Source organism: Plecotus auritus (assembly GCF_963455305.1).
Source record: "Plecotus auritus genome assembly, chromosome: 3".
Classification (NCBI taxonomy): domain Eukaryota; kingdom Metazoa; phylum Chordata; class Mammalia; order Chiroptera; family Vespertilionidae; genus Plecotus; species Plecotus auritus.
In genome coordinates this window covers 30,254,420-30,269,925 of record NC_137772.1, presented here as the reverse complement: position 1 = coordinate 30,269,925, position 15,506 = coordinate 30,254,420, and the positions used below count along the sequence as shown (strand labels likewise).

Here is a 15,506-nt window from a genome sequence, read left to right as displayed (position 1 = left end):
GTTATTTGGAGGAGTGCACTGTAATCACAAGGTCCTTGTAAGGGAAAGAGAGAGACAGGAGGGAGGCTCAGAGTCAGAGAGAGATTTGAAGATGCTACTCTGCTGGCAATGAAGTTGGAGGAAGAAGCCATGAATGAATGCTGATGGCCTCTAGAAAGGCAAAGAACTGTATTCTCCACTGGAGCCGCTTGAAGGAAAACAGCCCTGTCCACACCTTGACATGAGCCTGGTGAGACCCATTTTTTAAAAATATATTTTTTATTGATTTCAGAGAGAGAAAGGGAGAGGAAGAGAGAGAGAAACATCAATGATGAGAGAGAATCATGGATCAGCTGCCTCCTGCACACCCAACACTGGGGATGGAGCCTGCAACCTGGTATGTGCCCTGACCGGGAATCGAACCGTGACCTCCTGGCCCATAGGTCAATGCTCAACCACTGAGCCATGTAGGTCAGGCCTGGTGAGACCCATTTTAGATAGCAATTGAAGATTAGGAAACAAAATTAGAACTCTGCCAAACGTTTACAAACTCAGGGGTGGTTTGACTAATGGAGGAAATTCTATTTATGTTCCTCTTCTCACATTCTCCCCCAGCATTTGCTCTCAGATTCTGTCTAAACTGATCTAACAAATTCTTGCTCAAGGCAGACCAGGGTGATCAGACATCACTTGGGGAATGGAAGGGGGTGAGGAATTTGTTGATGTATGGGAGGGGGATTCTGGCTAAACTGACAGAATTCTTAGTAAAATTGGATGACACATAAAAGAACATGCAAGTCCAAAAGTCAGGCCTAGTTGATAGAGAGTTTAGCCTTTTTCCTGATAAGGGAGCTTGAGTAAGGTTTAGTGGATAAGAGAATCTTTGTCAGTGGAATCATACAATATGTGGCCGTTTGTGACTGGCTTCTTTCACTTAGCATACTGCATGTGTCAACACTTAATTCATTTTTATTGCTGCATAATATTCCAATGTATGGATTCAAAGTTTGACTAGATCAAGTTTTTTTAGTTTTTATTGTTTTTGATCACAGTGTTCTTTATCTTTCGGGTTTGTTTGCCTAAAGACAGTCTGAAAGAGACACTTGGATGTGATGACAATAGTAAAATTTTAAATACATCAAGTGCCAGGACTTGGTGTGCCTGCTTATTTAACCCTCACAACCAGTCTCTGAGGTGGGTATCATTAATTTTCCACGTGAGAAAAAACGCGGCACCTTTGGAACCAAGGAACTTACCCAACACCAGTGAAACGGGGCTGAACTCAAACCCAGGCCTGGACCCTGGGTGCCCGCGCCCCACCGATAACGAGTTACTGAGTGAACGATGCAGGTACATGTAAATGGGCTGCACGTGCTAGGGCACTCCAGTCGCAGAGAAAAGGCACCCAGGTCTCCCACAAATCCCGGGCCACCCACGGCTAAGAGAGCCCCTCGGAACCAAACAGCGCGACGCCAGTTTCTGGCGCCGGAGGGGACATATTTGCGGAGGACTTCCGGGAGAGGCCTGGCCCGGAGCGGAAGAAGCTCGGCGGCTGCAGCGCGGATTCTGTCAGTTCTGCCGGGATTAGGGCAATCGCAAGCTCGGGGCTGGGATTCGGGTGTGCTCAGCGAGCAGCGGGAAGGAAGGTGCGCGGTGGAGGGCGCTCGTCCGGACTCCCGGCAGCGCGGCCATGAACCTGGAGCGGCTGCGGAAGCGTGTTCGGCAGTACCTGGACCAGGTGGGCGGACCGACTCAGGGAGCGCGGGCCGCGGGAGTCGTGAGGGGAGCCCGCCCCAGCTCTTTTCCTCCGGGGGAACTGCGGTTTGGGGTTTGGTGGTGCAGGGCTCGGCCGGGCCTGGGCCGTCTCTGCAGCCGAGAGGACGAGAAACACTGAAAATGAAAGCCCCCTAAACTCAGGGTGAGCCTTACAGGTACCTGAGGTCCTTTCTGCTGCCGGCCTAACTCCTGGGCACACAGTAGGTGCTCAATGCAGACTTCTGTTGAGTGGAAATTGAAGAACTATTTTTAGGAGGAAAGTTGCAGGGTGGCCTCTTAATTTAGCTAGCTAATAGAAATTTTGTGAGACGTTGTCATTCTTATTTGGCCGAATTTAAGCGAATAAAGATACAAACAAGCCTGTTGCCTCAAATGAGCACTGTAAACTACATCTGTGTTCCCGGCACGGCCCTCCAGTGAACAGCAAGCAGTGTTTGAGAAAGAAGTGTCTCCAGAATCAGCAGCATCAGTTTAAAATAGGATGTCACTTAAGTTTTAGTAAAATGTATGCTCTCCCAATAAATTGGAAACCAAGGGAGAGGAAAGCATGTTCAATGTGAGACGTTCAGGATTGGTTGTGAAATCATGCTGCCAAATGTTCGCAGTACTTTGGAGGGCTCTATTTTGGTTTACCGAATGTCAGTTGAACACATGCTTCCTGAGCACTTTTCTTTGGCGCTGGGGATGTTGTGAGAAATGAGACAGGCCTGGCTGCCACCCTTGGGACACCTAACATTGAGCATATTTGTAATCATCTATTAGCATTCCTCCTCCCACTTGGGCAACTGAGTTCCTAATTTGAATCCAGGAGGACTGAGGCAAGGATTGTAGAAAAATTGAGAACTATTGCTAATGACTAGATACTGCAAAATAATCACTTAAATTTCCTACTATTTTAGATACCTGCTCATAATTTTTTTCTGTTTTTAAAACGATTCTTTTCCATCCCCTTAGCCCCCTCCTTTGACAACTATCAGCTTGTTCTGTATTTCGAAGGTTCTGTTTTTGTTTTTTAGATTCCATTTATTAGTAAAATCATACCATATTTGCCTTTCTCTATCTGACTTATTTCACTTAACCATCTAGGTTCATACATGTTGTTGCAAATTTTTTTGGGACACTCCTTTCTCCCCCCCCCCCCCCACACACACACACCATATCTTCTTTGTGCTCTCATCTACTCATGTACACGAGGTTACTTCCATATCTTGGCTGTTGTGAGTATCCTGAAATGACCATAGGGGTGCATGTAACTTTTTGAATTAATGTTTTGGTTTTCTTTGGATAAATACCCAGGGCTTGGCCAGAAGCAGAATTGCTGGGTCATAGGGTAGTTCTGTTTTTCATTTTTTAAGGAAACTCCATATAGTTTTTCATAGTGGCTGCACCAATTTGTAATCCCACCAACAGTGTACAAGGGTTCCCTTCTTATCCACATTCTCACCAGCACTTATTTGTTGATTTATTGATGATATCCATTCTGACAGGTGTGAGGTGATATCTCATTTTTATTTTAATTGGCATTTCCCTGATGATTAGTGATATTAAGCATCTTTTCATGTATATTGGGCATCTGTATGTCCTCTTTGGAGAAATGTTCATTCAAGTTTTCTGCCCATTTTTTAAATTGGATTGTTTGTGTTTTGGGTGTTAAGTTGTATGAGTTCCTTAGATTATTTTGGATATTAACACCTTATTAGATGAGTCACTTGTGAATACTTTTTCCCATTCAGTAGGTCGTCTTTTCGTTTTGTTGATAGTTTCCTTCACTGCAAACACTTTATTTTGATGCAGTTGAATTTTGTTTATTTTTCCTTTTGTTGCCCTTACCCAAGATATATCTAAAAAGATATTGCTAAGAGTGATGTCAGAGTTTACTGCCTATGTTTTCTTCTAGAAGTTTTATGGTTTTAGGTCTTAAGCTTAAGTCTTTAATCTATTTTGAGTTTATTTTTGTGTGTGGTCCAACGTCTCTCTCTCTCTGTTTTTTGTTGTGTTTTTTTTTTTGCATGTGTCTTCATTTTTCCTAGTACCACTTATTAAAGAGACCATCTTTACCCCATTGTATATCCTTGCCTCCTTTGTCATAGATTAATTGACCATATAAGTGAGGATTTATTTCTGGGCTCTCTATTCTAGCCCATTGATCTATATCTCTGTTTTTAGGCTAGTTCCTGCTGATACATTTTTGCAGTGAATAAGTTTATTTTTAAAAACTGCCTTGTTGAACTGTAAATATAATGATCTTACAATAATTTTTTATTATATCATTGAACTGAAACTTACCTAGCTGAGATATAAGATAAAGATATAATTGATAGACTCCTACTACATGTAAAAAAATACCACATTCTAATAATATTAGATATTTGTTTAAAAGTTGAAATAATGGAAATTATCGCTTTTTTCTTATACAGCAACAGTATCAAAGTGCTCTATTTTGGGCAGATAAAGTAGCTTCACTCTCTCATGGTAAGTGACAAATCCTAATTGTTTTAAATTTCTCTATCTTTAAAAATCTTTCTATTTTACCTTGTACCTCTGACCAATTAAATAATTTTTCCCTCCAGAGGAACCCCAGGACATTTATTGGTTGGCTCAATGTCTTTACCTGACAGCACAGTATCATAGAGCAGCTCATGCACTTCGGTCACGAAAACTAGATAAAGTAAGTGATTGTATGAACGTTAAAGCTTTTCAGAGCTTTTTAAGACTATCCTTAAATTAGTATCGTAGGTGTTTGTTTTATGTAAAAATTATTTAAAAGGATTTAATTTTGCTATTCCTAATCTCAGTCACTTTGTTTTTCCTTCCCACCTCTAGTCACCAAGTTTTGAATATTCTGTTTTCTAAAATAGCTCTGAAATTATGGATAGTCCTTTCTACCTTGTGACCACTCATACATGTCAGGCCTTTAATTTGTCTGGTTTGTTGTTTTTGTCTCTTCTCTTGTCTCTCTTCTCCAGTAACATCTTTCCCACTCCCCACCTTCCCTGTCTCCAGTTAATTTTTTAAACTCTCACAGTGGGTCTTCCTGAAACACAAATCTGATGGTACCACTGACAATATCGTTCAGTGATTTCCCATTTCCTACACTGCAGGGGTCCTCAAACTACGGCCCGCGGGCCATATGCGGCCCACCGAGGACATTTATCCGCCTGCCGGGTGCCGATGCCTGTCCTGCTTAGCAGCCGACTCGTCCTGGGCCCGCAGTGCGCATAGGAATTTGTTCATAGTTTTTTTTAAAAACTATAGTCCGGCCCTCCAACGGTCTGAGGGACAGTGAACTGGCCCCCTGTTTAAAAAGTTTGAGGACCCCTGTTCAGGATAAAATCGGACGCATTAATTAAATCATAATCCTTTATGATTTCTCACCAGTCTACTTCTAACCTCCTACCACCATCAGTACATGTAACACGTGCTGAATACTTGTACTACCTTGTACTAGTGGCGATTATTCAGACTCAGTGCCTAGAATGCTGAGTAACTCTTCACTGACCTTCTCCCCTGCAGATGTTTTCTTCTTCAGGTGGCAAGTACTTTTTATGCCCTCTTTCCGTTGTGAAAGAAACTGTGCTGTGTTTATGTCTCCCCTGCTGTAACCTCCCAGAGGGCAGGCCCTTACTCCTTTTTGAATCCTCGGTGCCTAGTAAACAGTAGGTTTATGATGTGTATGGGTTAAAAAAGACTGGATTTTTTTTCTCTACAAGAGTAAAAGGAGAAATTATGAAACTAGCTTTTTTTTTTTTTTTTTAAATATATTTTATTGATTTTTTACAGAGAGGAAGGGAGAGGGATAGAGAGTTAGAAACATCGATGAGAGAGAAACATCGATCAGCTGCCTCCTGCACACCCCCCACCGGGGACATGCCCGCAACCAAGGTACATGCCCTTGACCGGAATCGAACCTGGGACCCTTCAGTCCGCAGGCCGACGCTCTATCCACTGAGCCAAACCGGTTTCGGCGAAACTAGCTTTATTTCATCCTCATAGTTTTCTTTTAGAGTGAAGATGCACATTACCTTGACCACTATTTTAATAGATTAATTTCTTTTCTAGTTGTATGAATCTTGCCGCTACCTTGCAGCTAGATGCCATGTAAGTATCCTCTCAGTTTTCTTTTTATTTGGTAAAATTTTAATTATGTGAATGTTATGCATCTCTCACATATGTGTAAGAATTTTTATGATGGAGTTTGGCAGATTAGTCTTTTTTGAGGAAATGTTCTTTTCTTTAATATTGTTTGCTATAAAATATTGATTCTCCACATGCATGAAGAAAATTCCACTTTAGACATTAAATTTTTTTATATGTTTTTATTGATTTCAGAGAGGACAGGAAAGGGAGAGAGAGATAGAAGCATCAATGATGAGAGAGAATCATTGATTGGCTGCCTCTTGCCCGAAACCCAGGCATGTGCACTGACCAGGAATCGAACTGTGACCTCCTGGTTCATGGGTCGACTCTCAACCACTGAGCACACTGGTTGGGCCGCTAGACACTTTTCAATTTAAGTAATGAGTGGGTATAATATTCATTAACCTTTTAAAATCTATAGTATTGCCCTGGTCAGGTGGTTCAGTTGGTTGGAGTGTCATTTCGTACACTAAAAGGTTGTGGGTTTGATTCCCAGTCAGGGCACATACCTAATATGCAGGTTCCATCCTGGTCGGGGCACATAGAAGAGGCAGCAATTGGTGTTTCTCTCCCATAGTCTCTTTCTAAAAAAAATTCATGAAATCTGCAGTATTTGTGTCTAAATCTAGTGTTTGAAGTCATGGCTGACGAACGGTATTTCTGTTTTCTACATAGTATGCTGCGAAAGAGCATCAGCAGGCTCTCGATATTCTTGATATGGAGGAGCCTATCAACAAACGATTATTTGAGAAGTATTTAAAGGATGAAAGTGGCTTGAAAGACACCCCCAATGACTGGGAAATGTCACAGTCCTCAGTAAGTAATACTATAATAAGCATGCTTCAGTAACATCAGTAAGAATTAGCGAGCATAAATTATTTTATTTTACTTGAGTATAACTGTGTTAAAATATGTTGGTTGCCTACTTAATTTGCCCACTGAAATTCAAAATGATTTTGAGACATTTTTGAGTCATCAGTTGGAAGCAATAATTATGTTCTCAGATGCTTGAATCTGAACTAGGCTGATTTGAGATCTTCCTTCCGTTTGATGCCTTAAACCACTCCACACAGGTGGCATAGTCTTTACCCTTACTGAGTTTTAACAGTGTTTGTATCTACTCCCAAGAAACTTTGATTACCATAGGTTGTTTCTTTCTAGGGGGTGGTTTGGTGTTTTTATTTATGATATTTGTGTATTTCAGTTTGTATACTTTCTATCTGCATGAAATTGCAAATTCCTTGCTGGCAGAAAGTATGTAATCTAGATGACATCTACATTCAGATTACTAATCTGGACTGTTACTCCTTTTTTTTTAATTAACAGCTTTCTTGATAAATAACCCATATGCCATGCAATTCATTCATTTAAAATGTACAGTTGCTTGGCTTTTAGTATATTCACAGAGCTGTACAACCCTCACCACAGCAACTATAGAACATTGTTACTTCAGAAAGAAACCCTGGACTGTGTAGCCATTACCCATCACTTTCCCCATTTTTCCAGTTATTGTTAATAAGGAACTTGTAAGTCACCTCAAAAATGTAGGAATACTGTACATTTTTAGGTGTTTCTCTCTCTTTTGTACTGTTTGTATATTTTATGTACTAAGAAGTGCACATTCATTTTTCTGCTAAGAAATGCATTTGTGAGGGAGCTTGGTATTATTATTATCTTTGGACTTCTTATCCATTAACTTATCTGCTAAGAAATACATGATTTATTTGTAATGTATTATTATAGTACTTGTTTAAAAATAACTTATTGGATACTGCATAAGTCTAAGATTCTCTCATAAGGTGCTCCAGTGTTTTTTAAATTTTGATTTTATAATGAATATTCTTCAGCCCTGTACCAGTTTTAGCCTTTAAGCTCAGTTATGTGTTTCTTGAGATTCAGAGTTTGGAACATCAATCAGATTTTTACATTCTCTTGTTAATGATGATAGTGAGGTAACTACTGTGTAAGCACCTTACCATGTGCTAGCTCTACAGAGACTATCACCTCTCCTCTTCACAGAGCCCTGTAATTTAGATGAGAAAAGGAAACTGAGGCCAAGAGCGGTTACATCACTTGTCCAAGGTCACTAATTGTCAGAACTAGAATTTGAACTCAGGTCTGTTCAGTTCCAGAAAGCCATGCTCCTAACCACTATGCTACATTGCTGCCAGTTTTCTAATAGTTACTAAGATCCTTTCATTGAGACCTACCTATCAAACTGTTAAAGTTTGATTCAGTATGTGTGCTGTTTGCCGTCTCGAAATCCTTACTCTATTTGAGAAAAACAGGTAATGAAAAAAGTAGAGTGACATGTTCACTGTAAAGAAGTGCTGAAGTGAGGAGAGCCTAGGGAAGATGGATTAGAGAAGTTTTATCTGCCTTCATGTTTCTGTTTATACTATGTCTGACAGTGGGGTGGAAAAATCCTTTTAAATTAAAAAAAAGTCCTTGGCCTTCAGATTATATAAAATTTTTGGTAAATTAAGTTTAAAATTATTGGCTTAGTATGTGACTTATATTTTTCCAACAGATAAAGAGTTCTATTTGTCTTTTACGAGGGAAAATCTATGATGCTCTAGATAACCGAACCCTAGCTACCTATAGCTATAAAGAAGCTTTGAAGCTCGATGTCTATTGTTTTGAAGCATTTGATCTTTTGACATCACACCACATGTTGACAGCCCAAGAAGGTTTGTATGTTTAGCACAATTGATATTCTTTTTGTGTGTTTTTCCTCCTGAAATCTGAGTCAACAGCAGGCTCTGTACAGATTTAGATTTAAATAGACCTATTAACTTCCTTAGTGTCTTCAAATATGAAGTGCATTACAGAATACAATACTGGGCAGTTCCTGTTGCAGTTAGAATCTTTAGGGATTGTGATGTGATGAGACCATATTTTTGAGAAGTGATTTGAGAAATATAAACAAGATTTCAGTATCTGATTACGTGGCTCTCAACCTGACTGCATTTAAATTCCCAAGGAGCTTTAAAAACCTCAGTGTACAGGTCCCAACTCCAGACCAGTTGAATCAGAATCTCTGGTGGGGAGGCTCTGGCATGGTTTAAGGTTTCCAAATGATCCTAAGGCACAATAAGGGCCAAGAACCATTGACCTAGAGCAGCGATTTTCAACCAGTGTACCTCAAGAAAAATTCTAAAGTAATACCTATTTAGTCCTCTTCTCCTTAGATTGTCAAATAAGAAAATGACAACAGCCAGCAAACACAATAGCCGTTTGGTGTAATGAATCAAAAGTTACCTATTTTTTTTTTTGTTGTCAGATTGGCAAAAAAATATATTTTTTGGTGTGCCGCAGAATTTTAGTAGTTAGATTGTATGTGCCATGAGATGAAAAAGGTTGAAAATCACTGACCTAGAGCATCGGCAGCGATGTGAGGTGGATAAGCAAGGGAAACAGAGAGAAAATGGGGATGTTATATTAATGAGATTCAAACATATTTTAGCCTAGTGCAGTGGTTCTCAAACAGGGTGATTTTGCCTCCTAGGGGACATTGAGCAGTATCTGGGGACATTTTTGATTGACATAACTTGGGGATGGGGAGGGAGGAGGGAGGTTGCTGCTGAGTGCTAGTGGGTAGAGGCCAGAGAGCCTGCTGAATCTCCTGTGGCGCATAGGACAGCCAACACCACAGAGAATTGTCCACGCAAAGTGCAGTAGTGCTGGGGCTGGGAAATGGCCTGGTGGTAGCATGGCCCTCCAGGTAGTCCTCATCACCTGGGCCTGAACCACTGTCTTAGCTTTCTCTAGTACATTTTGATCTTGTTATTTTCTTTTTTGAGTTTGACTTATTTAGACCAAGAACTATAGAAGAATATTTTTCATTGCTGACTCTCCCCGCCCCCATAAATATTGTGATGGCATTTTTTTCTCAATGTTTTTAAGAAAAAGAACTCCTTGAATCACTACCTCTTAATAAGCTCTGTACTGAAGAACAAGAATTGCTACGTTTTCTATTTGAGAACAAATTAAAAAAGGTAAGTAAAAACACAGTTAGTATTTGCATTATGCGAGTATCTTATTTCTTTCATTCAATTTGGCCTCTATTCTTTTACTAGTTAAATTTTTAGAAATTTTTATTAATCTAGCACATTTGCAAAAATAGATTTAGATTTCTTAAAAAGCTTCAAAAAATATGTCTTCCTCCCAGGGACTTCTTATACTAAAAGATTGAACTACCAGATAAATGGAATGATGTTGCATGAAAATGAGGATTTTTTTCTTATGCGCCCTGAACTTCTACTTTGTAAAATACTTCCTGTATGGAATTCTGTGATAAAATTAAGCTCATTGGGAGGAGTACTGATGAGTCTTGAAGTTAAAAATGTTTCCAGAGGCTCACACGTGTCCTTATGTAAATCCTTTAAACACTTGAGTCAGATTGAATCTGCCTTTTGACTTGGTATAGCTCATTGAGTTTACATTTACCTTCCTCTGTTTCAGTATAATAAACCAAGTGAAACTATCATCCCCGAGTCTGTAGATGGTTTGCAAGAGAATCTGGATGTGGTAGTATCTTTAGCTGAAAGACATTATTATAACTGTGATTTTAAAATGTGCTACAAGCTTACTTCTGTGTAAGTATATCTCCTTATTTTTGTTTAGGAACATTTCATCTAAGATATGCATGGGGCATGCTTTCTGAGTAATCTTGAACTAATTGATGGTAATTAAGTTGCCTTTACTACTTTGCAGAATACCAAAGAAGATTATTTCATTAACTGGGGAGTATACTTGTCCCTCATTTCAGTCTTTGATAGTCTGCAAGTTTGAAAATACCATTCTGGCTAGTTTTATGAATCTCTTCTTTGTTAGAGACTAATAAAATCCAAGAGGTACTAGTGTTCAGTCAGGCTCACTGACTAGCCAACCCATCTTACAAGTTTTCCAGTGTACATAGTTCAAACTTGTCCTTTACTAAATCACACATACCATTTTTAGTGGATCTTTAGGGTTGCATAAATCCTTGAATTCACAAAAATTTTAATTGATAAATACTTGTATCTATTATATTTCACATTGTTTTTGATCCTTCTAAATAATTGGACTACTTATTTAATGTTATAGTTCTATTGATTTAAAGTAAATGTATGCGATATTTATTTTCATTCCAAATTGGAATTTTCCTTTTCACTTATAACCTAACTAGAGGCCCGGTGCATGAAACTCATACACCTCAGTCGAGCCTGCACCCTCTCCAATCTGGGACCCCTTGAGGGATGTCCAACTGCCCGTTTTGGCCCGATCCTAGTGGGATCAGGGCTAAACGGGCAGTCGGACATCCCTCTCACAATCCAGGACCGCTGGCTCCCAACCGCTCACCTGCCTGCTTGCCTGCTTGCTCCTAACCGCTTCTGCCTGCCAGCATGATCACCCCCTAACCACTCCCCTGCCAGCCTGATCGACACCTAACTGCTCCCCTGCTGGCCCAATTGCCCCTAACTGCCCTCCCCTGCCGGCCTGGTCACCCCTAACTGCCCTCCCCTGCCAGCCTGGTTGCCCCTAACTGCCCTCCCCTGCCAGCCTGGTTGCCCCTAACTGCCCTCCCCTGCCGGCCTGGTCGCCCCTAACTGCCCTCCCCTGCCAGCCTGCTCGCCCCTAACTGCTCTCACCTGCTGGCCTGGTTGCCCCCAACTGCCCTCCCCTGCAGGCCTGTTCCCCCCGCAACTGCCCTCCCCTGCAGGCCTGGTTGCCCCTAACTGCCCTCCTCTGCCGGCCTGATCACCCCAACTGCCATCTCCTGCAGGCCTGGTCACCCCCAACTGCCCTCCTCTGCCGGCCTGGTCGCCCCCAACTACCCTCCCTTGCAGGCCTGGTCCCTCCCAACTGCCCTCCCCTGCTGGCCTGATTGCTTCCAACTGCCCTCCCTTGCAGGCCTGGTCCCTCCCAACTGCCCTCCCCTGCTGACCATCTTGTGGCCATCTTGTGTCCACATGGGGGCAGCCATCTTTGACACATGGGGGGCCATCTTGTGTATTGGAGTGATGGTCAATTTGCATATTACCTTTTTATTATATAGGATAATGTGTTACGAAAGTAAAAAAATTATAATCCCCAATATTGTACATAATGCTGTAATGACTACTTAATCATAACTAATTATAAATGAGTATTGTGCTGTTTCTGGGGTAGTAATGTGTTGCTTTAACTTTCAGAGTAATGGAAAAAGATCCTTTCCATGCAAATTGTTTACCTGTACATATAGGGACACTTGTGGAGCTGAATAAAGCAAATGGTAAGAATTTTTCTGTTAACTCTTGAAATTCTATCTCACAAGTCCTGGGTAATTGAAGTTATAGGTTATAACATAATAAAAGTAACAACTGGGAGAAGAAATGCTTATCAAAGCAACCAATGGTCTATTCCTGTGGTCGGCAAACTGTGGCTCATGAGCCACATGCGGCTCTTTGGCCCCTTGAGTGTGGCTCTTCCCCAAAATACCACGGCCTGGGTGAGTCTATTTTGAAGAAGTGGCGTTAGAAGAAGTTTAAGTTTAAAAAATTTGGCTCTCAAAAGAAATTTCAATCGTACTTTTGATACTTGGCTCTGTTGACTAATGTGTTTGCCGACCACTGGTCTATTCTATTATCTCAACAGAACACTCTATTTCTTTATCCCTGCTTCCTGCTCCCTTGTCTCAAATGTAATTTGTGGTTTAAGTGTTGAGTGGCAGTTCTGTCTTTTTTCTCTTTTTTTTCTGTAAAATTCTTAAGCAAACTGATATGGCAAAAGTCAATAACTTTTTAGAAGTTGGAAGCAAGGCAAATTTTTTTGCTCAGGTTTTCCATATCTTAACATTTTAGAAATATTTAGTTGTGTTTGGACTGTATTCGTCTTTAAATCTTTTAGGCTGAATAATGAATGAGTCCTGTTGAAAGAAAAAGCCAGTCACTCTAACTCCAAATCCCTGCCACTTCAAGTGTGGTCTATGACCGACAGCATCATATCTCCTAGCATCTTGTTGGAGATGCAGATGCTCCAGCTGCCCTGGTCTAATGAATTCAAGGCTGCATGTAGGAAACACCATCGTGACGTGCCAAGGACACATATTATTCAAGAGGAAATTATAAACTTGAAAGTTTGGTCAACCGAACTGGTTGTAGGTATTTAAAATGGTCCATGATAGGCCCCTGGAGTAAGAGACATGAGTTGTTAAGATAGGTAAGGTACTTTGAAATAATCTCTTAAGGACCACGAAGTGCTTTACTATGTGTCATTCTTCTAGTTTTCTAGTCACTCAGCAAGTGCTCAGTGCCTGCTTATAGGTTGGGCACCACGTAAAGAATTGTGTCTGGGGAGTGAGGGGGAGGGTTTGAATAAAACAGCCATAGTATCCACCCCTTGGAGTTTCTGTATTTTATTGGGTAAATGAATTTTGATTCTAAAAAGAAAAAAAAAAAAAGAATGAAATCATTGCTGTGAGAATAACATTTATATGATTGTGAAGAGTTATGACTGAGGGCAAGTCATGTCTTAAAATTCATTTGATGTGAATAATTTTCTTTTTTTTTTCTAATGTAGAACTTTTCTATCTTTCTCATAAATTGGTGGATTTATATCCTAGCAACCCTGTAAGTAAATATAAACAATTTTTTTCTTACAGTGTTTTTTCTTACTTGAATTTAAAGAAAATGCTTAACTAGTATTTAGACAGCTTATATTTAAATGTAACCAAATATGTTTTATTTTGAGGTGTTGGAGCAGAATCTCCTAGTGCTTATGATAATAGAAGCAGCATTAACTTTCTCAATCCATGAAGGTATTTTTTTAGTGTATTGAAACATAACTTAAAACAAAGATCTTTATTTTTTTATTATAGAAATTATATATGTTTATTATTAAAAATACTCAACATGCAGAAAAATAAAATATTGAAAGTCAAAATCACACTTCCACCTCTCATAAGTAATGCTAGCAAATGCTTGGTAGCTTTCTCATGTTGCATATATAAGGTACCTTACTGGATTGTGTACTGATTTGAATCATTGTGAACTGCCATGGATCAGAACTAAGACCTAGAAATTGAAAGTGGAACCAGAAACTGTGTCCTTAAAGACAGAAGTCAAGAATCAGGGCCTAAGTCTCAGTTTGCACCCTAGACCAGTATGAAAATAATTTATAAAGAGGCAAAACTAGTGCAAGAGATGTCAGCTAGCAATATGGAACCAGAGGCAGGGAAGATTCATAGTGCAGGTGAGAGGCCAGGACTCAGAGTGGGTTTGAAATAGGAAGTGTTCAGTAGCCTCGTCTTGTGTTCAGTGCTGCAGGAAAGTGATTGAAGTCCTCTTGAGGAAGAGCTGTGAAGATTTGATTCTCTTTTAACTTGAACTAGAATATGGGATGGAACACCTAATCCACCCCCTGGCCTAATTTGCTAGATATTTTTAATTCAAAGTTCAGATCTTTGGTCATGGTAAATTTTGAACTTTGTAGGTTTCTTGGTTTGCAGTGGGATGCTATTATCTCATGGTTGGTCATAAGAATGAACATGCCAGAAGATATCTCAGGTACGAATTTATTGTCTTCCTCACTCTGTAATGAACCTGTAGAGAGATTTTTTTGCTCATCTGCTTTAATGCAATAAATAGAAAGTATTTTAAAAGCAGTGTAAAAGAAAAGATGTTTTCTTTGGCAGATTTAGTTCAGTTGAATTAGTTATGTACCTTGCTTTTATACTATGTCATGAGGGAGATAAAAGTAATCAGTGGTGTAGACCTTGTTCTCAAGGAACTTGTAACATATTTAAGTTTTTATTTATAAATGAGAAATGTGAAATAGTAGAGAACATTATAAAATAGTTTGAAAGGTTCTGTTTTTCATTTACAGAGACACTATTAACTGCTTACTTTTAGAATGTCTTTTATTAATAGTTGTGAAGTTACATAAAACTTTACGTGAGATTAGGATCAGTAAAAGTGACTATAAAACAGAATTCTTGGCATAGTGAATTGGCTTATATAAGGACCTGCTGTGGTTTTAGTTTAAGGAACTCCATGCAGTCCAATCAAGCTACTTAACCAGTGTTATTCAATTATTCAAGTACAGGAAAATGTCTGTGAAGAATTAATTACTAAAGATTAAAAATATAATGATACTTGTGATATCCTCCATGTAAACAAAATAGAAAATGGATCTAAGGGAAAACGTGTGAACTTTGGACACTGACTTGAATTCTCATCCAAGTTCCATCATTTGCTAGCCACAGTCCCTTGGGAAAGTTAATTTCTCTATTTTTTTTCTAAAAATGGAAATGATATAATACTTGTATCCCAGTATTGTTGGGAAAATTAATAAGTTGACATGAAAGGATCCTGCACTAGGAAGAAAATAGGGAGAGCTCTCTGGTTAGTTGTGTAAAGTATTTTAGAAAACCTTGCTTGTGCTCTTTCCTGGAGTAAGAAGATGATGTGTGTTGTAATTGTTCTTTGAGCTATGCTTCTTTGAATTAGTGTGCTTATTCAGTGATGGACTTTACATGAAACCAGGAACATTTGGGTGAAAGAAAACTTAGAAAATAAAATGCTAGGAAGTGTGAATCTCACCCTTTATATTTTCCATATTTTTGCTTTATTTCCTGTTTTGGGTCACCAATG

At 39.6% G+C, this 15,506-nt stretch overlaps 1 protein-coding gene across 1 annotated transcript in view; it reads left to right on the top strand.

Moving 5' to 3' along the window:
- Positions 1 to 1,481: 1,481 nt before the first annotated feature.
- CDC16 (cell division cycle 16) overlaps positions 1,482 to 15,506 on the top strand; it is a 38,047-nt gene continuing 24,022 nt past the window's right edge. Inside the window, exons 1-11 of the mRNA XM_080659154.1 lie at positions 1,482 to 1,717; positions 4,173 to 4,227; positions 4,326 to 4,423; positions 5,815 to 5,853; positions 6,568 to 6,708; positions 8,423 to 8,582; positions 9,799 to 9,890; positions 10,357 to 10,490; positions 12,069 to 12,148; positions 13,435 to 13,484; positions 14,347 to 14,420. Coding sequence (XP_080515280.1) covers positions 1,670 to 1,717; positions 4,173 to 4,227; positions 4,326 to 4,423; positions 5,815 to 5,853; positions 6,568 to 6,708; positions 8,423 to 8,582; positions 9,799 to 9,890; positions 10,357 to 10,490; positions 12,069 to 12,148; positions 13,435 to 13,484; positions 14,347 to 14,420 — 971 coding nt within the window. The 5' untranslated portion in view covers positions 1,482 to 1,669. The remainder of the gene's footprint in view (positions 1,718 to 4,172; positions 4,228 to 4,325; positions 4,424 to 5,814; positions 5,854 to 6,567; positions 6,709 to 8,422; positions 8,583 to 9,798; positions 9,891 to 10,356; positions 10,491 to 12,068; positions 12,149 to 13,434; positions 13,485 to 14,346; positions 14,421 to 15,506) is intronic.